This window comes from Mastomys coucha, unplaced genomic scaffold (genome assembly GCF_008632895.1).
Source record: "Mastomys coucha isolate ucsf_1 unplaced genomic scaffold, UCSF_Mcou_1 pScaffold18, whole genome shotgun sequence".
Lineage (NCBI taxonomy): Eukaryota > Metazoa > Chordata > Mammalia > Rodentia > Muridae > Mastomys > Mastomys coucha.
In genome coordinates, this window is record NW_022196900.1 from 23,435,533 (window position 1) to 23,461,287 (window position 25,755).

Here is a 25,755-nt window from a genome sequence, read left to right on the forward strand (position 1 = left end):
GGAGGACTGGAGCATGGGGTCTAGAGAGGTTTATGGGGCTTTGACAAAGACTTGGGGTGGGTGGCAAGGGCCTGAGTGGAGGGAACCTTGGGGAATGACTGTGTACTAGAAAGGAGGTGATAAAATTATTTTGAAGGTAGAAGTGGGTAGTTGTGTAATAAATACTGTATATGTCCTAAATACCGCCAGATCTTCATTTTAAAAATGTTTAAGGCTAGGCAGTGGTGGCGTACGCCTTTAATCCCAGCACTTGGGAGGCAGAGGCAGGAGGATTTGAGTTCGAGGCCAGCCTGGTTTGCAGAGTTAGTTCCAGGACAGCCAGGGCTACACAGAGAAACCCTGTTTCGAAAAAACCACTCATTTTTTGGTTTTTAATAACTTACTAGAAAAATTGGACTTAAAGTTGTAACATGAGAAGTTGGGTGAAGGGTATGAGAGAACCACACTCCTTATAATTTCTCTGTAAATCTAAAGTTATCCCAACCGTTTACATTTACTAAAATAAAAACAGAAAGCCAAAGGCCACTGGACCATAATCTCAGTAATCACAAATTAGCTCTAATGCCCTAAGGAATTTATCTTTAAAGAGTGTCAACTTCCCATAGGTAAAAATAGGGGGCTAGGGCACAAAAACATTTTTAAAGGATTTATCTTTATGCGTATGGATGTTTTGCCTGCATGTATGGCTCTGGACCACCTTCCTGCAGTGACAGAAGACCAGAAAAGGGCATGGATCCCTTCAAATGGTAGTAGCTACAGAAGTTGTTAGTTGTCATGTGGGTGCTGGGAACCAAACCCTGGTCCCCTGGGAAAGCAGTCATTGTTCTTAACTGCTGAGCCATCTCTTCATACCCTCCAAATAGTTTCCAATGGATTAGAACAAGAACTCTTCCATGGCCTAGATGCAGATTAGTCTCTGTTCATGAAGCACTTTGTTTAAAGAGATTAGAAACTTGGTCTGATGGAAAACCTTCAAAATCCAGATGCTATATAGGATGATATAGGTGTGATAGGGAAAAAACTGATGGAAGACCCCAAAGATTCTTTCCAGATGTTGAATTCTTTTCTTTTAAATCCAAATCTCCATTCCCAGAAAAGGCTCCTTAGAATGTTAAAGTTTAGTTAAGGGATTGGGCAGAACAAACCAAAGAGATGGAAGAGTTTGGTTTTTTGTTTTGTTTGAACATGCTAGGCAAGTGTTATGTGACTGAGCCCCTTCTATTCTTGACAGCCTTATGGTAGAGATTAGATGGTAGGGTGAGCCCTTCTTACATAAGCCTTGAATAACAGGTTTAACTATGGATTTGATCTCACTGAAAGCACAGGTATATTCTAGGAAGATCTACTTGGTACATAGTACATACACTTGAAATTGAGTTCAAAGGAAGTCACAGAATTACTAATGGGCCTTGAAGGGTAGGTCCAGCATGGTGCTCATGGGAATTAAGAAACAATGTTTCTGCTGTGGAGGAAAAAGCCTAGAAACCAAAGAACCACTGTGGTTCTTTGTGAATTTTGATTTATAAATTTTACTTATGACTTGAGAACTGTGTGTACTGGAGAATTTAGAGCTGTGGTTAAGAGCTAATAGAGGCTGGGCCGTGGTGGCACACTTTAATCCCAGCACTTGGGAGGCAGAGGCAGGCAGATTTCTGAGTTCAAGGCCAGCCTGATCTACAGAGTGAGTTCCAGGACAGCCAGGGCTACACAGAGAAACCTTGTCTCTAAAAAACAAACAAACAAACAAACAAAAAAAAAAGTAGTGGAGCTAGTGAGATATGCAAAGTAACCAGGAGAATCTCAAGATATGTTAGCTGTGGTTAAGAGCAAGTGCCCTTAAGTTGTGAATACTCATTCATCTGCTGGTAATGTAACAAGACACAGGACTCTGTGCATGCCTATGTGTGAGGGTGTAGGGGGAGAAAGAGAGGAGTCCTGGTGAGTCCTTTGCAAAAGCATATTGTATGAGTCATCATTTTAAACAAGAATGTTCTTTATTTGTAGAAAGCATTAAAATCTTCTCAACAGTCTCCAGTCACTTTCAGCAAACTCTTCCCTGTTTTCCCCTGACTAGTAAACAGTATCCAACTATATTACATCACATGTCAGCCTCAAGTACACAACTAAGACAGAAAAAGTGCTTGGAGCACTAAATGGGGAAAAGGCAAGGCCAACAGACACACTCAAAGCTACAGCAGTGGTGCTACATTCCTGAGCACCATTTCTCTTACCTTAAGGTTTGGAGGTGTTTCTCAATTCTCTTTAAAACACAGGAGATTAGGACTATGGAATCTGAGGACCATGCACTTTGGAATATGACATAGGTTGTCAGAGTCCCTAGACTAGAAGATGAAATAAGTAAGAGGGGGAGAAAGCATGGCTAGGAGGCAGAGGCTGGAGAGATGGAGACAGAACAGGCTGTGCCTGGAGGAAATAAAGTCTCTGGAACTTGTTATGAGCTCAGGGAAAGAAAAGCAGCAGCCACAAGTCTGGGATTTTATACCTTCCAGGAGGTGGCACTAGGTCCTACTATGGCAGGCACTGAGTTACCTCCAAGATTAAGCCCCCTGCTTTTAAGAACTGGCACCCTTTGACAGATTCTAACCAACACTCAGAATTTAAGAGTATATGTCACAGGAGTGCAGCCACTCCAGAAGACTGAGCATCTAAGTCAATAAAGGACTACAAAGCTAAGTAAGTCTAGAAAGCCAGAAACCAAGTAAGTAATGCTACCATCAAGTGAAGAGATTTCTGTATTCGCTCACAGCTTTTCAGTCATTTCCAAAAGAGCAACCATTCTGAGCATTAGTACTTATTGTCAATTACTGTACAGTTACACTGGGTGACCATTAGCAAAGCCCCACTTTCCCCCCTGAGCCTTTAGTGCCTCTGTGACTTGGAACACAGCAGGCAACATGGATGTTATTACTTTTTCAGAGGGGCAGGGAAATGGGATCAAAAACTAGCTAGCCATATACTTTTTAAGTAAACAAGCAATACCAAACTATGTAGTCAATCAGAATCCCTTATACTAAAAAGTCACAACCTGCAGACTGATGAAGCAAAACCGGTTTCTGTCACTCAGACGCTCTCAGTCTGGGAAGAGCTGGTTTTGTTCTTTCTGGTCAGTTTTTATTTTGATCTCAGGCACCAGTGACGAGGATGGCTCGGCCTCACAGGAAGAGGCTTCACATAAGCACATCTCAGGATCTCAGGGTCCCTTCCACCATGCCACAGTCTGCCCACTCTCTCCACTCAGTTGTCTATTTCCTCCTCTTCGTTCTGTTCTTCCTCATCCAGTCTTTCTTCATCTTCATCCTCTTCCTCTCTGCTTTTGTCTTGCTCTTCAGAATCTCTTTTGTCTTTGTCTTTCTTCTTTTGCTCTGAAGCTTCCTTCTTGCCTTTCTGCTCCCGCCTGTATGCTGTAAGGAAGCAGATCACTGTTTAATGAGACAAACCGAGGCACGGGCGGAATAACCAGGCCTATATCACACACCAACTAAACAGAGTGGAATCATGACCAGTCCTGGAATATTGAACGGGACCTAATGGCACCAATACTGAAATCAGGTGATCAGGGAACAAAGGATGAACATTTTTTTTATATGGTTTTAGAAACAGAGATGGGCGGTGGTGGTGCACGCTTTTGATCCCAGCACTTAGGAGGCAGAGGCAGGTGGGATTTCTGAGTTCAAGGCCAGCCTGGTCTACAGAGTGAGTTCCAGGACAGCCAGGGCTACACAGAGAAACCCTGACTCGAAAAAAAGCAAAAAGAAAAAGAGAGAGAGAGAGAAAGAGAGAGAGAGAGAGAGAGAGAGAGAGAGAGAGAGAGAGAAGAGCACATGGATACCTTCTAGAGCTTCTTTCAATGGTGTTATGAACCGCTGGAACTCCATCTCTTCCATGGCTGACAGCACATCACTGGCATTAAGAGTCTTGCGCTTTCCTTTCATGGCGAAGTTATTGGCACTGGAAGAAAGAGCAAAGCCCTTCAGAAGCTGTCAAAGTGGGTGGAGACAAGACACTCAGAAACGGGGTGGGAAAAGCCATATTTATCTTAGATGAATGGTTTTTTGTGTGACATGGCTCAGTTCATCCCTTCCCCATACAAAGAGCTACAGTAGCCTTGTTTAACCTCCTTCAGAATTTGTGAGAAACTGGAGGAGAGCTGGGAGTCGCTCTCTACTGAGGCAGGGAACTGGGGCCTGAAGGTTCCAGGCCACGAACGCAGGGTCAGGATCCCGCAGCGCCTCCCTTCCGCCTCTGCTTGGCTCACCAGGATGTGGCATACAAAACGAAGACACTGGCGGCGCGGGAGATGGCGCTTCGGGCCTCCTTGGAGATGTTGACACCGTCCGGGAGCTGCGAAGAGAGTGGAGATAAACACACACGCGGATTCTGTTAACCTTCTGCCCACACGTCCGCCCTCGACCCATTCGCCAGCCCGAGCAGCTCACCGCCTCCTTGATGATCCTGGTAATGACGGCGTTGGGCAGATTTAGGTCCTCGGGCCTCTCCGCCATTGCCAACGCTGGGGCCCGACCCTCCTTTTCAGGTCTCCAGACAGTTCTGGTGTCTGGACTTCCCGCGTCGCTAAGATATGATCCTCGGAGGCTTCCGTCCTACCCCACGTTGCCAGTGTCCCACAGTGCTTTGCGCGCCACAGCCTCTCCGCTACATCGGCCCTGCCACAAGTCCCCAGTGTAGTCCAGCTTTCCATGTCGCAATGGTTTCGGACCACTGAGGTTTCCATCCGCCTCCACCACATCCCGGACGTTCCAGTCCCCGCTTGTTGCTTTACGACACACCGCTGGCGCTTTCGCACCAAACTAAGTTTGACTCTCTCAGGTTTCCGTCTATTCTCCCATCGTGCCGTGCGCCGCTGCTAGGCAACCGCAGGGCCAGGCTCCTGGCTTGGAAAGGGTAGGCTAAAGCTGACTGAGCTGGGAGAGGCGGGACTCGGACTGACGGGTGGGCGGGGCCTCTCTAGAGGAGGTGGGCGGGGCCAAAGCTACGGAGCGCTTTCGCAATCTCAGCATTGTTCCCAGAGGCTCAGAACACAACCCTTTGGAATCTGGTTTGATCCCGCGAAATCGCGGACTACTGACACTTGAGTGCCGCCCGGAACAAAGTGTAGATTTTCATTCAATTCTACTGCACCGATTGATGCAGTAGGATTGTCCATCTTTAATTTTGTCCCCTTCACAACTTTGTGATAATTCTCTAAAATTTTGTTTAAAAAATGCCATTACTTTAATAGGACAGCAGTAACGAGGACGATATCAAAAGACGCCTGATGAGACTTCGGAGCTCAGTTTGGTCTGGTTCGGTACTGAAAGGGCAAGAAGCATTTGATTGTATTTTTTAATTCATTCTTCGTATATTTTTCTTATCTAAATCATCACTTGGTTTTATGTTTATAGTGTTGCTTTAAGTTGTATAAATTTCGTATTAAGTACAGAAAAAAATACTCCTACTGAGAACTAAGGCTGGATTACTTCCTTCTTTCTTTTCTTTTTCTTTTTCTTTTTTGTTAAAACTTGTTGTTCCAAAACAACAACTTGTTTTTTGTTTTTTGTTTTTGTTTTTGATGGAGACATTTATTTTTGTTCTTTGTAATGGAGACATTACAAAGAAATATTTCCCTATTTAGAGGAACAAAACAAAAACCCAACAGGGTTGGGATGATGAACAATGCTGAGGGATTGTTCTGGTGGAAAGAACTCAGCACTTAGACCAGGCCTGGTTTTAAGATGTCATAGCCTTAGTTCCAGCCACTATTTAGTTAAAACTGGTGCTGTCAGGCCTTTTGATCTAGGAGAGAAGCCAGAAATCTAACTTAATGGACCATTTCAGTTTTTAAAACATTGGCTCAAAGTGCCTGCCAAGCTAAGTTATTCCTAGGCCAGGTGCAGCCCAGGCCACTAGATTCCTAACTCTACTTTAAATTTGAAGGGATTTAGAACAGAGAGTTTGTTTATTGTTATTCTCTATGCCCCAAAACAGGTCCTCTCATTTGACAGTCAATAAATGGGTTGAATAGATGAAGAAACGGACAATGTCCTCTATTGCAACCTTAGAGTTAAGGCACCATGCTGGTCACTGATGTGGTTTGTAAGCATCATAGCTGGGTAGGTCTATTGGTTGCTTCCCTCCTTTGGAAGCTGGTACCTGGTACCATGAAAGCTAGTCGTCAGGGAGGAGGCTCCCAGGTTAATCTGAACCCCTTGTCTCAAGTGTACTGTGTCTTCAGTAATAGGGACTTACTTTCCTCTTTTGAGGGTAACCAAGGGCAATAGTAATAGCCTATAATGTTGTGGGAGTCTCTCGGACAACCCTGACCAACAACTAAAAAGAGGGCTTCTCATACATAAGACTTAGGGAGGCTGGAGATGGACACCGTCCTCCCAACCCCCAGGGAGAGCAGCTATTTCTCTTCAGTGCTGAGCCATCTCTCCAGCCTCCCTACAGTCTTAGGTAGGACCCCCTAAGCCATGAGGAAGCTAGGTTACTTGTTTAAGGCCACATGGCCAGTAGGTAGAAAGGTAATGGCCATCTGATTTGTAATTTGAGCAAACCCACTCACAGGGAGTGGGCATTTTGTGATAATTATAGTGTTTGAAAAGTGAGGAAAACCTTCAGAGGCTTAGGCCAGCTAAATAGCCCTTCTGTGAGTTCATTTTAAGTTTTTGTTGGTGGTTTCTTTTTGAGATGGGGTCTCACTCTACAGCCTTGGCTGGCCTGAAACTTGCTATGTAGATTATATTGGCCCTGAGTTCATAGAGGTCTGCCTGCCTTTGCAGCCTAGAATGCTGGGATTAAAGCTGTATGCCTGTCTCTACTGGTGATAATTTAGTAAGACTTTTCAAAGATGGTAACATTTTTGTAATGATAAATGAAAGAGAAAAGGATGCTGATATTTTTTAATTTTTTCATTGTGTGTGTGTGTGAGCACGTGTGTTTGCAATGCACATATGTGTGTGTGCAAATATGTTTGATCATGCAAATATATATATATATATATATATATATATATATATATATATATATGTTATGTATATGCCAAAAGTCAACACTGGGTATCTTCCTTAATCCCTTCTCCACTGTCTGTCTGTCTGTCTGTCTGTCTCTCTCTCTCTCTCAATCTCATTCTTTCAGCCTTATGTGCATTAGTGTTTTGCCTACCTGTATGTCTGTATGAAGGTGTCAGATTCCTTGGACTGGAGTTACAGATAGGTGTGAGCTGCCATATGGGTGCTGGGAATTGAACCCAGGTCCTCTGAAAGAGCAGCCAGTGTTCTCTTAACTGCTGACTCATCTCTTTAGCCCCTTCATCTTATTTCTTGAAACTGGGTCTCTCACTAAACTTTGGAATTGCAGTGCAGTTAGACTAGCTGACCAACAAGCCCTGGAATCCCTGTGTCTGCCTCCCCAGGGCTGAGGTTATAGGTACAATGCCATGCCTGGCTTTTATGTGGGCTCAGCTGGGGAGCTGGGTTCAGGTCCTCGTGCTTACACTTGCATGGTCTCGGAGCCAGCTCCCCAGTCTTGTTTTTTCCCCCTATTTTAATATTATTAATTCATATTTCTCCCTCTCCCTCCCTCCTCCCCCCTCTGTGTGTGTGTTTGTGTGTGTGTGTGTGTGTGTGTAAGCAGAAAACAGCTTGCAGGAGTCAATTGCCTCCTTCAAGCATGTGAATTTAGTCATATTATCAGGTTTGCTGGCAAATGCTTTTGCTCACGGAACCATTTCCTTGGCTCTGCTTTTGTTTCTGTTTTTGAGACAAAGATCTCATTTGTTTATAGCCAAGGATAGCTCATAGCACATGTAGCCTAGACTGACTTCAAACTTCTATTAATCATTCTATCTCAGACACTCCTGGGCCACTGGGATTATAGTTATAGAGCATTTGGCTCTGATAGTTATTTTGAATCATTGGATCAAAAATATGTTTGTTTTCTGAGATTACAGAGTCTCACTGTGTAGCTCTGGTTGTCTTGGAACCAAGCTGGCCCTAACTCATGGAGATCTGATTCCTTTTGCCCCCTAAATCCTAGGGTGTTGTGTGTAGTTTTAAAAATCACACTCTGCCCTCTAACTGGGAGCTGATGTGCTCTGGCCCCTCAGCTCCCTTCCATTCCACCCAGCTTATTTCTGGGATTCACCACCCCCAGCTCTCACTCGGCTTCCTTTTCTACCCACCTATGCTCTGGGAGTTGACTGTTCCCACCAGCCCATTCCTGAGACCCCTGCTTCTGGAGGGCTTATATTACCAGCCCCACCCAAGACCCTTGAATCCTCGAATAAGAGACACACACTTAGCTTGTCACTTTACAGCTTGCCTTTTGTGGCACAGTTGCTGGGCACAGATACCTCCTGCCTGGAAAGGCGTGCCCTTACCAATTTATAATCTTTGTCTCTCCTTCCACCCTAAACTTAGTGGCTTGTTCCAGTTAAATTAAACATCTTTGGCCACCCGCTCGTAGAGGAGGCCGCAGGCCCTAGCTGCCCCGAGAGCTTACATGATTGCTGCATGCCTTTCATTCTAAAGCATTACAGAAAAAGCCTCCCTCTCTTTCCCTGAGTCTCTTTTTTCTCTTGGGATCTCAAAACCCATCTGGACCTTCTGTCCCGCAATTGGCCCCTGGCCTTCTTTATTGACAAGGACCAATTGGGGAACAAGACCTTAGAGACAGAACCTCTATCCCCTTTCATTAAGGTGTATCCCACCCCACCCCATCCAGCTATAAGCATTTTTGTTTGTTTCTTTGTTTTGTTTGTTTGTTGGTAGTCAGGATTTCTCTATGTAGCCTAGCTGTCTGAACTCACTCTGTAGATTGGTCTAGCCTCAAGATCCACTAGCCTCTGCCACCCAAGTGCTGGAATTAAAGGGATGTGCCACCACATCTGGCTTGTTTTGGTTACTTCAGACAGGGTTTCTCTGTGTAGCCCTGGCTGGCCTGGAACTGACTCTGTAGACCAGGCTGACCTCACACTCAGAGATCTACCTGCCTCTGCCTCCCAAGCACTGGGACTAAAGGTGTGCGCCACAACCACCTGGCATTAAGCAACTTTTTAAACATCTGTAAAGTCTTTGTTGTAGCTACTGAAATAGACTTGTCATTTTCCAGATGAGACTGAGGCTGAATGGGTAAGTTTCATGTCACTTGGCATGGCAATTTAGAAGGACTTTTGAAGACATTTTCCCAGACTTGCCATTTAAGCTCATAGTACCTTTATACTTGCTTGTTTCTCAATTCTTTGTTTTTCTTGTGTGACCACCATTTACTTATATGGATTCAATAGATAGTCTATGATTTTATTTTAAATTGAAATATGAACTGTATGGCTGTCTAATGTATAAAAATAGTAACCCCTGCGTGTGTGACTGCTAATTCTCCAGAGGACTAGAATACTACAAGATTGGATTTTGTCTTAACCTGTTTATAGCTGTGAACATGGCAGACGAGTCCCAGTGGGATGAAGCAGTCTGTAACTTGGCAGGTTGCCAGCATCCACAGTGCTGGGCATCTCTCCGACGGATTGAGAGGGGCCATCCTAGGATCCTGGACCCATCCCCCAAATCTCCCCGAGAAACTGAAGGTGTGTTAGCTAGCCTCTGTCGTCTTCTCCACAAAGTCCCCATGCTGTTTCTGCTTGATTTCTTTTCTCCAAGCAGGAGGTTACATGTTCTGCTCTGGTGTGCTTTCTCAGATAAACTCCCAACACTCACCGTTGTAAATATCACGGATTCCTGCTTGTGGACCCGGAGGAGGGTTGTTCAGCAACAACCATCAGAATTTACCTTCCCCAAGGAAGGTTCCTCATTGTTGAAACCAGCCTCAAAACGTCAGAGCAGGTCAGTTATCATGGACTCTTTCCTTAGCAAACTGTGTCTCCAAATCCCAGGTCTGCACTTCTCTTATCTGTACAGAAGACTCTGAGAAGGCTACATTTAAAAGAAGACACTAAGAGCTGGGGATGTAGCTTAGTGTGTATGAGGCTTTGGGTTTGATCTCTAGTATTATTTAAAACAAAACAGCCAAATGGAACCTATCCAAAATTAAGTCAGTGGTAAATGGGGAGAGGGAAACCCAAAAGAAAACTGCCAACAACTGTTCCAGGGGTGGGGTAGTTTGCCTGTTGCCTGGGTGATATAATTAGTGAAACTCATTGTCACAGAGTTCTGAAGGTTCAATGTTTTAAATCAAGAGTCAGAGAGGTTTTTGTTTTGTTTTGTTGGTTTTTTTTTTTTTTTTCGAGACAGGGTTTCTCTGTGTAGCCCTAATTCTCTGGAACTCACTCTGTAGATCAGACAGGCCTCACACTCAGAAATCTGCCTGTCTCTGCCTCCCAAGTGCTGGGATTTAAAGGCATGCGCCACCACTGCCTGGCTCAGAGAGTTGTTTCTTTTTGGACTCCTCTCCTAAGAAATGGCACCATGTCCCTCAGGCTTCTTGTGGCCCTTGCTCTTGGTGTGTCTTAACCCTAATCTCCTTTTATAAACATACTAGTGCTGTTGGGTAAAGACCCACCCACAGGGCCTCATCTAACCTTAGTTATCTCTTTAAAGGTTCTGTCTCCAAATATAGCCACAATATGAAATGCTGGGCTTAGGAACTTAGCAAATGAATTTTTTAAGTGTCAGAACACAACTTAGCTACTAATAGGGCAACCTTGTCAGCCTCTGAAGGTCAGCAGAGAGCAGCATCCATATGCCTGCCTGCCTACCCCCACCCCCCAGTCCTCTGTTCTTGACAATATTTCTTCATAGTCCCCACTGTCCTGAAACTCACTAAGAAGACTAGGCTGGTCCTGAACTCAGGGATCTATCTGTCTCTGCCTCCAAGTGCTGGGATTAAAGGCATGCACCACCATGCCTGGATCATGCTGTCTTTCTTATTTATTTATTTATTTATTTATTTATTTATTTATTTAGTTTTAGTTTTAGATATGAAACTACTTGTAAGCTCCTAGGGTTTTTGTTTAATCTCTTGCAGAGTCCAGGAGTCTAGGGAAATTGCAGTGTAAGCGTCTGTGGAAAACTCAGCACTTAAAATTCAAAGACCTTGCTGCTCAGAGTCCAAGCACTAGTGGCCACCTTTTAAGTGGCTTCTTTTCTCTAGTCCATGTAAGCAATCTGGAAGTTTTTCTTAGGCTTAAGGTAGACTAGGACCCAAGCCCTGGGAAAATGTCATCCATACCCAGCCAGGACCTACACTGGGCCCCACATCTGCACACAGCATAGAACACACTTCTGCTCCTGCCAAGTCCCATGTGCCAGCACTGCAGAGAGCTCCCTCACCCATCAGCTCTTGCTGCATCTGTTTCCTTCTGCGTTCTTGCTGTCTGCCTCAGCCTTTGTCCTAGACTATTCCCACGTGACTTTGCGTGGTCTTCTGCTTGCCTGTCTCCTCCAATGCTTTTACATTCTGACCAGCAGATTAAGCTTCTGGGAATAATGATCCACCCATCACCTCACTCAATCCATGCCTTCTAATTTGCTCACTAAGGAGTTGTAGCCTACTGAAGGGACTCCAGCCAGCTCGAAAATATGGCCCTAGCATATTCCCTCTGGATTACTAAAATAAATAAATTAATTAATTAAAAAAAATCCATTAGATTACATTCCTAAAGTTAACCATCAAGGTCTGTTCCCTTTTTAGCCACTTGCTCTCTTGAGGCTGACTACCAAGTCACAACTATCAGAGTATTGAAGCTCTGCAAACAAAAGTCCCCTTTGGCTCACCTAAATATGCTCAATTAAAATTAAATACCTCATCCTAACACGATGCTTCCCCCCTTACCTTTATAAACAACCATTTTCCTGTGTGCCACTGTAGTGAGAATTTTTGTTTCTTTAAAAACACAGAAATATTATAAGAATGTGTTTTCATTTTAATCGCAGGTATGGGATATGGGCTGCCTCAGGTTGTCCACAGCAGCCGACTATGATTGGCCTCGTTCTCTAGCAGAGATATGATTCTGCCAGCTGCAGATGTGTTTTGCAAGTGTTTGATGTTTGGAATTCTGGGTACTTTTCAGAGGCTATATAAATGCTAGAGCCTTGACAGACGTGGCTGGTCGGCTGTTTAGCGGTTGGATGCCATTTGTTGTAGTTGTTTGCAAAGAGATGAGAAGAAATTAGATATCCTGACAGCAAAGATCAAACTTGCCCCAAGAAACTCAATGCCCCTTATCAGCAGGAAACAGTCTGACGATACTATTACCCCTTCCCCTCTATCCCGTTCTCTTCTTCCTAGTTCTAGGATGTTAGAAGGGAAGAAGAGGAGTGGGAAAGGGTGGAAGAAAAAGGAACCCACAAAGTAGCCAAAAGTCTGGAGATGTGTCACATGTCTCCTCTCTATCCAGAGGTAGCCCTTTATCCTCTAGAACAAACACCCTCCCCTTCTCCCTTGTTCCTTTCCCCTTCTCCCTTGTCCTCTGTCTCCTGGCTTCATCTGTTATTACCTGTCTCTGTCCCTCTGGGGCAAATACATCTCCAGAACTTGCTCTTGGATCCTTGCACCTGGGTATTGCTCTAGAGGACCGCTTTAGTCACGGTTCTCGCTCTCCGATTTCAACTTTTTCTCGGAGCCAAACTGGCTTTTCTGATGGTGCCTTGCTGTCTTCAACACTTTGCCCAAACAGTCTTCCCACCCTCTGTTCAGCTTCATTAAGCCTCCAGAGTGACTTAAACTGCCACAGGAGGTCCTGCATTCTCGCTGGACGAAGTCTTGTGTAGTCTTTGTTCAGTAGGTTCCAGCCATATGTCCCCTTCTGTCAGTCAGGTACCCCACAATTCCCACGCCACAGCGCAGGCACCTACAGTTTGCTCCCTGGCCTGGCGTTTTGTTATCCACCATGACTTTGGATGGGAGAGTTGTTATAGGGGCCTGGGGTATGTGTCAGTGGATGTTGAATTTCATTCTTGTCTGTATCCACTGCATGCTAGCACTACCTCACCTGCAGCTGTGACAGCCTAAGACAAATCCATACATTGCCCAATGTCCCTTGAGAGCAGAATTGTCCATTTGAGAAAATTGCTTTAGATCCTCCCACAGCTAATTCTTCCTTGTTATCCAGTTTGAATTTAAAAATTGCTTTTTCACAGAGGTGAGCACTCTATTTAAAATTTCCCATGTACACCTTTACCATCATTTGATTTGGCCTTTTTTTGCCTTTTAATGACTTGTTTGCTTGCTGCCACAAAATACAGCTCTCACTTCAAAGGACATAGAAACTGGTGTGACAGCACAAACTTTTAATCCCAGCATTCAGGAGGCACAGGCAGGTCTCCACCCACAAAGGAACCCACAAAGTTTACAAAACTTCTGTAAATTTGAAGCCAGCCTGGTATACATAGAAAGTTCCATACAGAGCTATGGAAAGAGACTGTGACTCAAACAACAGCCACAGCATGAAGGAATATAATAAGGGTGTTCATTCTTGAGGCAAATATGACTGACGATGGCCTGAGACAAAGCAGGAGAGATCTCTGTGATAGGTCTCAGATGCTATATGACCACATCCTTTTTCCTGTTTCTCTTTTCTTCTTCTTCTTCTTCTTCTTCTTCTTCTTCTTCTTCTTCTTCTTCTTCTTCTTCTTCTTCTTCTTCTTCTTCTTCTTCTTGGTGGGGGCAGTGGGGGGGTCAAGACAGGATATTTCCTTGTATAACAGAGCTCTGGCATAGAGTGGAAGCTAAGGTTCCCGTTGAATGAATATGTCCTCCTCCACTTGCAAGGTTGGGTTTTACCCCTTCCCTGAGCACTGTCCCTGCTGAAGTCTTTCAGCAGCAGGTGTTCCTACTTGCTTGTGGATACACCCTAGCCCTGCATCCTATTTGCTCACCTGGATTTTACTCCCCTTTGGAAGTGGCAGTCATGGCATCCTTTGTTTAGTCATGTTTGCAGTTCATGGGTATAGTTGTAGTAAGGGGAGGGTCCAGGCTGGGTGCTGGGATCCTCCATGATTTTGTTTATCTGATGGGAGTAAGATGGCATCTGTGCTCAAAGGCTTTCATTCTAGCTGGGGAGGGAAAACCCACAAGCAGTCAGGGGTATCCAGTGTGGAATGTCCTAAAAGGACTTCCACGGGGCTACGGAAGCACAGGCAAGGCTTCCTAACCTAGGGCACCCCCATCTGCTCAACGAGCGTCAGACCCCAGCCTGAACTTAGAGCAGCACAGAAGTCCTGCATGTGGGAAGTTGACAGGAAGAAACTTCTAAACTATAGGAATAGCACATGCAGGGCCTGCAAAGGAGAGGACATTCTTCAGGAACATAGAGCAGGATCGTCCTGAGTGCAGAGGAAGCTGAGCTGCAGAAATAAGAGTGGAAATTGAGCTCTCCATCCCAGGAGACTTCATGAACCATGATGTGTGCAGTCTTTGTTTTCACATACCTCCATTATTACTCTTTCATTCATAACTTTTAAGTTGTCTTAAAAAATAAGGAGCAAATGGTAAAAAAAACCTATTAACAGGAAGTCTTTTTCTCTTTGTGTGTGTGTGTGTGTGTGTGTGTGTGTGTGTGTGTGTGTGTGTAAGCGTCCAGGCATGACACTGCACATGTGGAAGTCAGAGGACTTTTGGGAATGGGCTTTATGTTTCCAGTGTGGGTGTCCAGGATCAAGGTTACGTAGCCAGGCTAGAGCAGCAAGTGGCCCTTAGTACACTGTTATTTAGGGTGCGGTGCCTAGTTCTGTATAGCTACCAAGAGAGGGCCTGGGCTATGGATTGAGTTGGATGAAATAGATAGTTATAAAGTGCAGTATATGATGTGCATGGAGGGATACCTGTGCTTATTGACAGTATCAAATCCAGGGCCTTCGGGTTGGAGAGATGTCTCAGTGGTTAAGAGTACTGATTGCTCTTCCAAAGGTCCTGAGTTCAATTCCCACCAACCACATGGTGGCTCACAACCATGTGTAATAGGATCTGATGCCCTCTTCTGGTGTGTTTGAAGACAGCAACAATGTACTGTTGCTACATAAAAGAATAAATAAAATCTTTAAAAAAAAAATCCAGCTGGGCAGTGGCAGCACACACCTTTAGTCCCAGCACTTGGCAGGCAGAGGCAGGCGGATTTCTGAGTTCAAGGCCAGCCTGGTCTACAGAGTGAGTTCCAGGACAGCTAGGGCTTTACAGAGAAAACCTGTCTTAAAAAAAAAAAAAAAAAATCCAGGGCCTTCATAGTCAATAGATGGACTTCCTTCAGAATGTAAACTTAGTTATTCCATTGGCTTCCCCCTTTGTCTCTTGTTTTATGCTTGGAACATATATTTTTCAGGTCTAGGAAGGCTTTACGTGACAAAGATGAGACTAGCCGTTCTCCTAGTCCTCCCAAAGTAAGTCACAGTTTAAAAAGTTACTTCCTCTACATTTTCTCTTTATTTGTGGGGATATTTTGCCTTTGATATTATTGTTTCTTAAACATTCTTATTTTCTTCTGTATGGTTGTTTTGCCTGCATGTATGTGTGTGTGCCATGCGTGTGCCTGGTACCAGCCCTCCAAGGCCAGAAGAGGGCCTCGGATCCCCTGGAGCTGGAGTTATAGATGGTTGTGAGCTAGGAATCAGCCCTGGCTCTTCTCCCTGACCTGTCTCCCCATCCCCAATATTATTCTTCATGATAGATGTAGTGTGAATGAGGAGGCTGGTAAGAGCTGTCTAGTATTAGGTCCTTACTGTATACAAGGCTCTGTGTTAACAGCTTCACACGCTACATTGTCTTTAGAGACCCCAGAGTAATTTGTGAATGTTCGGAATAGGGGAGGACTTTCTCTCTGTCTATATAGAACATGTTCAGCTTTTAAGTGGACATTCTTATTACAGGGAGAGAACTTAGATTGCTAAAATGTCAGGCTTAAAATGGGCCTTAAGGTCATCAAGTCTGATAGCTTTCTAACTTTAAAAACTGTGATCCACAGTTAGACAGAGATTTTATATACATATATGATGTCATAATGAAATATTATTTATATAATTAAAATAATAAAAAGTTAGATTTTACAATCAAAAGGAGCATAGAATAATCTTTGCCTCCACCATAGGGGAGGTATTCTGATACTTCCTGTCCTGTTCTCTCCCTTCCTTTCTTTTTCTTTCTTCTTGGTTTTTTGTTTGTTGTTTTTGTTTTTGAGACAGGGTCTCACTATGTATCTCACCTGACTGGCTTGGAGCTTATTCTGTAGATCAGGCTGTCCTAGAACCCATTTCTGCCTTCCCAAGTCAATTCTGATCAGCAGGCAAAAGATTTTTTCTTGATAACTTTGAAAAAAGTCTTAAATGAAATATGGGCTAGATAATCTACAGGATTTCTTTAAATCCTAGTGCTGTGTGATCAGTCCAAAGGGTGGGAAAAATCAACTCGCTAACTCATCTGGGTACCTGTAGTTGTAGACAGGGTGAACTACAGGAAGAAACCTTGTTACCAGTGCTCAGTATATCTCTCTGCTGTCAGACTTCAGGCCACATCAGCTGCAGGGGACCTAAGGTTTTGCAGTGGACTGGTAGAAGGGATAGTATTCCCATCCTCATGGGAGATGGGTTGGGTTTCCTCAATTCTATACCGATGTCATGGAGAAGCAAGGAAGGTTATTGTTTAAAAATTCCTCCCCTTGAGACGTACGTGCATTGGTATCTGATACAGGAGGGTAGAATACTCTGAAGATGATTTGGAAGATTAGAAATGTCCCTTTTTTCTATTCAATTTTTAAATTTTATTTTACATGTCTGAGTGTTTTGCCTGCATGTGTGTATGTGTACTGTCTCTATGCCTGATGCCCACAGAGGTCAGAAGAGTATGTCACATTCCCTGGAACTCGAGTGATGAATGGTTATGTACTGCCACGTAGGTGCTAGGAACCAAACCCAGATTCTCTGCAAGAGCATCAAGTGCTCTTAACTACTGAGCCATCTCTCCAGCCCCACAAATGTCTTTTTTTTTTTTTTTAATTATTTTCTGAATCACCAGTTTGTTTTGGTAACATAACAAGACAGTGTTTGGCCCGGAGCTCAGTTTCAGCAGGAGGCTGGGCCTCAGGTCCCATTGTTCCTCTGTTTCTAGCTCTCAGTGTTGAATTTGAATGAAGCCCAACTTCCTTCCTCTGAAGATGTCAGAAACATGGCTGTGACCTGGGTTCCAGAAGAAATGGAGAAGAACATGAGGTGAGCATCTTGTCCAGAACTTAGAGGTCTCAATGCCCCTAAACTCGCTGTGGTCTTCTGCACACCCCCTCCCTTCTGGGACCTCCCTTTTAGCTATCTCATTATAAGCAGCAGCCGACCAAACAGAGAAAGTGATCAAGACTTGCTCCTGCCTCTTACTACACTGGAGTTCTGTTGGGATGTCCTGAGAAATGCATGCTGTGGGAATTCTCTACTTCAAATTGCACATGGAAGTAAATAGCATAGACAAGGTAGTCCAGGTTACTTACTACATTTATTTGTTTTATATACACACCCATGCATGTGTGTCATAGCACAGTTGCAGTGGTCAGAAGACAGTTTATTGAAGTTGGTTCTTCTTCTACCATGTGGGATGGGATCCAGAGATCAAACTCAGGTAGCTGGGCATGACTTTCCATTTTTTTTTTTTAACTTTATTTACTAAGGGGGCAGGGATATATCAAGGAGCCTATGCGGAAGTCAAAGGATGACTTAGGAGAGAAAGTCAGAGGAGAATTCGAAGTTGGTGGTGCTCTTCTTCCTTTCTGCCATGTGGGTTCCAGGGACCAAACTCAGCATCAGGCTTGGTGACAGGCACCTTTACCTGCCAAGCCATCTTGCTGTCCTTCCTCCCAAAGCTAAATTTGTTTATGAGGTTTAAGAAATAAGTGTTGGACCCATGAGACAACTTAGCAAGCAAGGACACTTTCCAGCAATCCCAGTGACCTGCGTTTGATCCCTGGAACACACATGGTAGACTGAGAGAAGTGACTCCACAGGTTGCTCTCTGATCCCCACATTGCACGGTGGCGTGTGTAGCCTCAGCCCCCTCAATAAATACATGTTTTTAAAAAAAGACTCTCACTTACAAAGAAACACATTTGATTTTGTTTGTTTTGTTTTGTTTTGTTTTGTTTCCCCTCAAAAATGAGGAAAAGAGTCCTCAGTAAAACATAAAATTGTGATCTCAACCTCGAGACCTAGGGCATTGATGCAGAATGAACAGCTTATCAGCCTTGTGTCTAAGCAGAGGGGAGGCCCAGAGGCTGGCTAGCATTGACTGCTGTAGGAATGGGGTTGGCTTTTCTTTAACAATCACTGATGTTCCAATTCTTTTTTTTGTTTGTTTGTTTTGTTTTTGTTTTTTGAGACAGGGTTTCTCTGTATATCCCTGGCTGTCCTGGAACTCACACTGTAGACCAGGGTGGCCTCGAACTCAGAAATCCGCCTGCCTCTGCCTCCCAAGTGCTGGGATTAAAGGCATGAGAGGACCACTGCCCGGCCCAATTCTGTTAAGTGACTAAATTAAAGCCATAATGACAAAGCAGTCTCCTCATTTATAGCAACCTCAAGAATTTCTTTCCATTTTCTCTTTGTGCCCAAATAGTCCTTCCTTACATATGTGTTTGTGTGTGTACACTATGCTGTCACCAACATGAGCTATAGAAGCTTGTTTTTCATGTAAAGGAAACATGAGGAAGGTGGGGCAGGGATAGAATGGTGGATCTATGAGAGAAGAAACCTGTAGCTTCCTGCCGTCTCTAGGCTTGTCGTTTACATATAGTCTTAGTGTCTATTTAAAATATCTGGGAATGAGTTCTGGTTTTTCTTATTTCAAGGGCGGTTCAAAAGACTGATGCTTCCAGCTGGCCTAGGAAGAAGAGAAAGAAACTGGGAGGGGTGAGTCCCGGGCTTTGTCCCCCATGAAGTGATGGTAGGGTTGATGGCTTTTTCCATCCCTAACACAACCTCTTATATGAGTGGACAAACTCCTTTACCCAAAGGGTAAAAGAAACCCATTCTTTAAGAATAGTTACAGATGGCTACAGAACCCTTCTGTATCTACTCTTTGTAGGAAGGTAAGGAAATCTTTGAAGAGAGGGTTTCTAATCCCAAACCTGCCTTCCTGGTAAATGTGACTCGTGTCCCTCAAAGGAAGAAGTCCCTGCTCTGTCTCCTTCCTTAATGTCAATTCCCACTCCAGTTTTCAGTCTAGTATCTCATTAGATGGTTACTGTTGATTTGTTCAGTGGATAAAGGAATGGCCTCTCCAGAAAAGCAAGTTGATCTTGGTTTTCTCTCAATGGAATATGACGTTAGAAGCCCTGCAAGGGAGAAGTTGGGTGTCCTTCATGATGGAGAGGAGGTGGGGAAATTGAAGGAGGCCTGTGTGTTATTTGTTATTGTTGTGGCTGTCACTAAAATACCTAAGAGAGAAGCTTCACAGGAGAATTTCTGTCCACTCATGTGGTTGCTCGACCTCCTGAGCCTGGCAGAGTGTTGGGATGGCAAGAGCATCCCAATATGGCAGAGGATGTTCAGGTCTTGATAGACTAGCTGCAGAGAGAAGGGAGTGCAGGGAGTGGCTAGGGAGAGCTGTGGCCTCCAGAGCCTACTGCTGCCAACCAGGCTCCACTTCCCCTAACTGATTCCCAGTTATTCTCCATCATATTATGACTCCATTAAAGGACAATCCACTCCTTACACTCCTGTAAGGGCCTCGGAGCCCTTACAGACACATCCAGAGGATGTGTCTGATCTCTTTAACGTTTTTATTTATTGTTGTTATCATCATTATTGTTGTCATCATCATCATAATTAGTGTGTGTGTGTGTGTGTGTGTGTGTGTGTGTGTGTGTGTAAGCACATGTGTGCTGTAGTATGGGTATAGACATCAGAGGACAACTCTCGGGAGTCGATTCTCTCCTTCCATCATGGGCTCCAGTTTGTGCAGCAAGGGCTATTTACCACTGAGTCCTGCTGCCTGCCACCCTCAGTCTCTTTTAATTCAATCAAATTGACACGGTCTGGAATCAGGGAGCTTCATTTGTCAGGGTGGAATATTGATGGGAAGAAACAGGCTTGACAAGGATGCTTCAGAGTGTCCCTTGCATTGTTTCTCTTCCAGAAAAGCAAGGCATCTCTGTATTACCCTGGAAGTCCAGCGGCGATTGTACCTCCCCCATCCCCAGTACACTTCTTGGAGCAATTAAGTTCTGAAGCCGTACCACTGTGGACCCAAGCTGACATGCTTCCCCAGGATCTACTGAAGGAGTGGTGAGCACTGTAGAGCCAATGGAGAGAGCCAGACCCTGATTTTCATTGAAGCTGAGTAAAGGCAAAACCATGTGCTCTGAGGAGAACAGGAAGCCAGCCTCGACATCTCTTGTTTGTGTCTACCGGCAGGCAGGGTGACAGTCACCACTGCCACCGCCATCCAATGTAGACTATCCATTGTGCTTGAGCAGAGCATATTCTGTGCACTGTCCTTTGAAATTCTCTTCTTTTTTTGTTTTTGTTTTCACTGATTAATTATGGATGTTTGTCCATTTGGGAGGCAGAATGGTGTATGTGGTTTGGCGTGTGACACCTTTGAATTGTATATTGAAACTTACCTGGCTTTGTGAATACTGGTAACTTATTCAGCACATTTCTGCTTAGTTCTCCTCATTTACACACCGAGGAGGGTGCTAACATTTGCCCTTGGGTGCTGGAAGGGGTTAGTGAGATAAAAGCATTGGAGCCTGGCATACAGCAAACCCTTAAGAGACTCAGTTGTGGTCATGCTAGTTGAGTGGGAAATGCATTACCGAGGGAGGCCATACAAGCCTTTCTAGAGCCAAAGGGGAAATGTCTTCAGATGTCAGCCCTTTTTGTCTTACTCTTAAGCCCTGCTCTCTGGGAAGAGATGCTGCTGACTATCTGGCCGTCTTTGTCCCTTTAGCATCTTGGCACATGAGAAATCCATAGTTAGCCCTGAGGTGAAGATAGAGTTGTCCAAGACGAGAAAGAGTCTTCCCCTCGAAAAGAGCCGACCTGAAAGTGCTATCTCATCTAAGATGTATCTGACTATCCAGCGCCTCACCCTGCAAGTAAGAGCCTCGTACCTCAGAGGAGGCCTACGAGAAGATCGAGCCCATTGGTCTTCAAGGCAGAATCGGTTTTCTGTTTACACTTTGTTCTGCTCTGCTACTCTGGACCCAGGCCTTGAAGATCGGAGGGCTGGATTGGATGGAAGTGGAAGTCAGTATAGGGGGATGGGCAAGGGGAGGGATGCCTCTGGTTCTTCTGGACTCTGTTTCCAACTGCTTTTCCTTTGTCCTTGCATTGTACACTGGTACAATCCTGCTGCCAAACATCGGTTTCTCAAAAAATGTTTATAGACTAGGTAGATACATGTATTTGGGTCAAAGAAAGACCCACAGAAAGACTTTTTGTTAATAATCCCTACCATCTGCAGAGACCATCACTGCGGTATCCTAATCATCTGAGGAAGCTGCGCCCCAACCTGAGTCGAGTTGAGGGCCCTGCTGAGCATGGATTTTTAGGTACCACCCTGTTGCCCTCAACACCGCATAGTTCTCCAATGCCATGTGGTCCCTGTTCAGTTGTGTTTCCTGCCACGGTCCCACAGGGGCACGTGAAGAACTCAGGAGACTCCAGTTTCAGAGCAGCTTCTTGCTTGGTCCTGGTCAGGGTAGGAGAGTCACCATGGTGGGGCTGGTCACTGTAGGTAGCCTAGCAGGTGTGGAGTGTCCGTAGGGGAGAGGACTGAGCCAGCTTTTCTGGTTACCAGATTCCTTGAAGCAGCAGAAGAAGGCGAAAACCTCTATTCAGAAACAGGTAGAGTCATGAGAGAAGCCTGTGGGATGCGGGTGTGGTGTGGGCTGCGAAGGGATGCCTGGGATGCTCGTGGGCTGGGAAGGGAAGGTTCTCCCCTGGCTGCCAGCTGTGGGTATGAGATTGCACTGACAGTCATTTAAAGTTCTTTCTTTTTGCAAAAGTTTTCTTCACTTGCCCAAAGTCCTAATTCAGTTCCTTCTCATGTTAGTCTCAGAAGGCCAAGAAGAAAGCCAAGAGAAATGTCTTGAGCCGGTATGGTATGTATATGTCGACACTTATAACCCACCCTTTGCTTAGTCAAGTAGAATCCTGGGATGTGGGGAAGGGCAGAAGGCAAGCACACCTTTGTCACTGTGAAACTTACCTCTGTCAGGCATTCAGACTTGTTCCCAGATGGCTCAGCTGGCCCACCCCAAGTCATCCTTGAACTGGATAGTCACTGAGCAAGCCACTTAGGCCATGTGCCTCTTCACATGGGCATCTGAAAGAGGACTGACTCACAGTTGGAGTTTCTTCAGACTTTGCTTTAGAAAGAACAGAGTGAGGACGGGGTATAGTGATACATGCCTATACCATACATCACATGCTGAGGTGGGAGGGTTGGGAGTTCAGGTAGACAGGTCCTTTTCTCAAGAGCCCTCTGGCTTCCACACTAAAAGCTGGCAGGTTCTGGGGTTCAGCTGGCCATCAACACATTGTATCAACAGTAGCCAATACTCAACAGGCAACCTTTTTTTTTTTTTTTTTTGACTAGTGTTCATGTTGAAACCTTGAATAGTACATCTCTTTTTGGAGCTCTGATCTCACATGACAGGGATACACATAGCACTGTTAGGCTGACATTTCCCAGCTTGAGTGCAGAGTGGGAAGGGCCGAGGGAGACCCTCCCTGAATCTTGTAAGATTGTTCTTCTATGTTCAGACTGTGTATTTGCTGGCTTTACCCTGCAAACAACAGGATTTTTCAGAATTCCCTCTGGAGTCTGGGGTCCTGAGTGGAATCAGGCGAGACGCACCTGAGACCTCTTGCTTTGTGTCACTATTGTCTCTGGTATCAGCAACATCTGTTAGCCTGAAGGTCTACAACGGGTCCTGAAGTAGAAGAGGCTGAGGCTCAGGGTAGGGGAGATTTGTCCAAGATGAGGTCAGATCCAGGGTGATCACTACCACTTCCACAACTCTAGTCTGATACCTCTGTGCTTCTTCCAACAAGAGCTGTCTTGCTTGGGGGACCGGAGTACCTCTTTGAGTTACAGTCGTAGGGTGGTGGGTGGCCTGTCCTCTCTGAGTAGAGAAGGGCTTTACTGAAGAGTTGACTGGTCAATTGGATCTTTAACACGTGTGGCTTCCTGGTATGGGAATTGAGAGTAGCTTGTGAAAAAGGCATCTTGGAGGAGTGTGGCTGATTAGTGTAGCTGTGAGGACTTACGGGAGAAGGGTGTGTGTGCACATGTGTTTCTCCGGGCCGTAGACCCACCTTGGCTGCACACTGGTGCCAGCTGAGAGGCTTTTAAAACTCTTAACAAGCAGCTTGAACCCTACATGTTTTAGATTAGAGTTTCTGGGATTGTCTTCAATGTCTGTTAGAGTTTTCCAGTGTTGCTAGTAAGAAGTTTGAATGAGAATCAGGGCTTGCAGGGAGCCGACAGGGAACAGAACGCTTGAAAGCTGTCTAGAGAAAACTGTGAAATGAGAGGTTGGGTTCATGAAGAATGTTGTTGAGAGAATATCGTGTGTAAAAGAAACAACCAAGGCCCTGTCTGAAGAAGCTAATGGGGTCTGCTGGGGATATCACCAGAGAAGGACAAATCACGTTCTCAAAAGAGGGCTAGTAACAGGTGGAAACAGAGTTAGCAGCTCCTTGATTGCTTTTCGAGACAGGTCCCTACTGTGTAGCCCAAGCTGGCTTGGCACTGACTATATAGGTGGGGTTGAGCTTGAACTCTTGTTCTTCTTTCCTTGCTTCTAAGTGCTGGGATGACAGTAGTCATCTGTGTCACTTCCAAGCCTGACTTGCAGCTCCCCTTTCTCTCGGTGCTGATGGTTACAGATATCCACTTTGGACCTCCTGAGGAATCCTGGGTGCCTCTGTCTCTGCCTGTCTCTTTCATTGACCAGTTTTGAATGCAGCTTGCACATAATTTTTACTTTTGTTCTACACTTTTCAATTGCTCCTTCTTTGTATTTGCCCTTTCCTTTCCTACTTGGTGAGATTTGGCTTTTATTTCGGAACTTTTTTTTTCAGTCTTTGTCCAGCTTTAGCCTGGTGATGACACCTGGCTGGGGTGAGTGCCCACACAGGCAACTGTGGCATTGGCTTTTATCCACACTACCTATTCAATGTAGATGACACTTTTCTTTCTGAAAACTTGGGCTGCTTTGCCAATTTGATGACTTTGGAGGTGTCCTTGTAGAACATGAATTTCATTGTCCTTTCAGATGGGCATAGGTTGAATAGACTTTTGTTTTGGTTCTTTGGAAATTGGGGAAGACATGACATTCCCCTGAATGTGCAAAGATGCATTGAAATGCCTTTTACAATTCTTGCTTCAGTCAGAAGTCATGAAGGGATTAGACTTCATTTAGTTCCTGCCACTCCATCAATGGCTACAAAAGGGTCTGAGTCTGGATATCTCTCTCTCTCTCTCTCTCTCTCTCTCTCTCTTAAAATTTAACTTTATGTTTATGGGTGTTTTGCATGTGTATCTGCGGACCATGCATATGTGGTGCCTGAGGAGGCCAGAAGAAGGCATTGGGACTATAGTTTCAGATGGTTGTGAACTTCAGTATGTGTTTTGGGATGTGAACTTAGGTCCTTTGGGAGAGCAGCTAGTCCTTTTGACCATTGATCCATTTCTCCAGCCCTCTTCCCCACTCTTTGAGGCAGGGTCTCACTGTGTAGTCCCAGCTGGCCTAGAACTTGCTGTGTAGATCAGGTTGGGCTAGAACTCAAAAAAATCCCCCTGCCTTTGCCTCCTGAGTTCTGTGTGTTCTGAGTTCAGTGCCACCACAGTTGACACTGGGTCCTAATATATGTTTTACTTTCATTTTTAGTCTCTAGCAGATGCAGTTTCAGCCTAGGTAAAATAGGATCACAAATAGAGCCCAGGAGGCTTTACATGAGGTGTGCGTATTTTGAAACATCACATGGAAACTCATAAATAGGTACATTTAAAAAAAGCATATATATATATATATATATATGTATGTATGTATATTATTAAAGGCATGCCTTGACTAAAAGGAATTCACAAGGTCCCACTCCCCACTCCCACCAAGATCTTATCTTGTCCCAGGCTGATCTTGAACTCTGGAATCTGCCTGCTTTTTGTAAGCATAAACAATAAACTTAGCTGGGTGGGATCTTGCCCTGCGAACACCACTCTCCAAATCTCTTAATTTCCTTCCTTAATATCTTTCTGAGAAGTTGGCTCCAAGTGGAGCTGTCCCTGTTCTTTTAGGTCCGTGAAGCCTCTCATATAATTCATATTGTTGCATCCTTATATTTTGCAGTTGAGAAATCGTGTTAATATATTTTTTGGTTTTTTTTTGTTGTTTTTTTTGTTTTTGTTTTTGTTTTGTTTTGTTTTTTCGAGACAGGGTTTCTTTGTGTAGCCCTGGCTGTCCTGGAACTCACTCTGTAGAACAGGCTGGCCTTGAACTCAGAAATCCACCTGTCTCTGCCTCCCAAGAGCTGGGACTAAAAGCGTGCACCACCACTGTATATATTTTAAACTCATGTTTTTAGAGTTCTTTCCCACAGCCTTAAGGGCTTTCCTAAAAGTCACAGCATTTACCATTTTTTGCTAAGGACATAGATACACCCTTGCTTCCTGAACTCATACTGTCTCTGATTATCATGGAGTCATTAATCTTGGGATCAAGAATATTCCTTGATAACCATGGCAGAGAGAATATTTCCTGAAGGAGAAACATGAGAATATATATATATATATATATAT

The 25,755-nt window shown here is 44.6% G+C and overlaps 2 protein-coding genes across 12 annotated transcripts in view; one reads left to right on the forward strand and one right to left on the reverse strand.

Moving 5' to 3' along the window:
- CUNH9orf43 (chromosome unknown C9orf43 homolog) overlaps positions 1 to 25,755 on the forward strand; it is a 46,121-nt gene that overhangs the window by 17,818 nt on the left and 2,548 nt on the right. Inside the window, exons 1-12 of one of the 11 annotated variants that reach the window (XM_031377588.1) lie at positions 4,834 to 4,923; positions 5,261 to 5,329; positions 9,452 to 9,604; positions 9,716 to 9,860; positions 15,293 to 15,350; positions 17,071 to 17,171; positions 18,791 to 18,851; positions 20,080 to 20,228; positions 20,896 to 21,043; positions 21,412 to 21,499; positions 21,748 to 21,794; positions 22,003 to 22,051. In XM_031377588.1, coding sequence (XP_031233448.1) covers positions 9,460 to 9,604; positions 9,716 to 9,860; positions 15,293 to 15,350; positions 17,071 to 17,171; positions 18,791 to 18,851; positions 20,080 to 20,228; positions 20,896 to 21,043; positions 21,412 to 21,499; positions 21,748 to 21,794; positions 22,003 to 22,051 — 991 coding nt within the window. In that variant the 5' untranslated portion in view covers positions 4,834 to 4,923; positions 5,261 to 5,329; positions 9,452 to 9,459. Of the gene's footprint in view, positions 1 to 4,788; positions 4,924 to 4,953; positions 5,358 to 6,039; positions 6,132 to 7,269; positions 9,153 to 9,451; positions 9,605 to 9,715; positions 9,861 to 15,292; positions 15,351 to 17,070; positions 17,172 to 18,790; positions 18,852 to 20,079; positions 20,229 to 20,895; positions 21,044 to 21,411; positions 21,500 to 21,747; positions 21,795 to 22,002; positions 22,052 to 25,755 lie in introns of those variants that run through there. The other 10 variants (XM_031377581.1, XM_031377586.1, XM_031377587.1 and 7 more) reach the window with 10 other exon arrangements.
- Pole3 (DNA polymerase epsilon 3, accessory subunit) lies at positions 2,736 to 4,609 on the reverse strand. Its single transcript, XM_031377599.1, has 4 exons — positions 4,458 to 4,609; positions 4,277 to 4,362; positions 3,851 to 3,969; positions 2,736 to 3,422 (listed from the first exon to the last, which is right to left on the reverse strand). The coding sequence occupies exons 1-4, from the start codon at positions 4,521 to 4,523 to the stop codon at positions 3,256 to 3,258; spliced, it is 438 nt and encodes a 145-aa protein (XP_031233459.1). The 5' UTR covers positions 4,524 to 4,609; the 3' UTR covers positions 2,736 to 3,255.

What these genes read in the sequence shown, in the direction of transcription:
- Pole3 (XM_031377599.1), bottom strand. Translation starts at nt 4,523, where the DNA reads ATGGCGGAGAGGCCCGAGGACCTAAATCTGCCCAACGCCGTCATTACC. An exon ending in GTTTTGTATGCCACATCCTG is followed by an intron (nt 3,970 to 4,276) that starts GTGAGCCAAGCA and finishes TCTTTCTTCCAG; the next exon opens with TGCCAATAACTTCGCCATGA. An exon ending in ATTGAAAGAAGCTCTAGAAG is followed by an intron (nt 3,423 to 3,850) that starts GTATCCATGTGC and finishes GCTTCCTTACAG; the next exon opens with CATACAGGCGGGAGCAGAAA.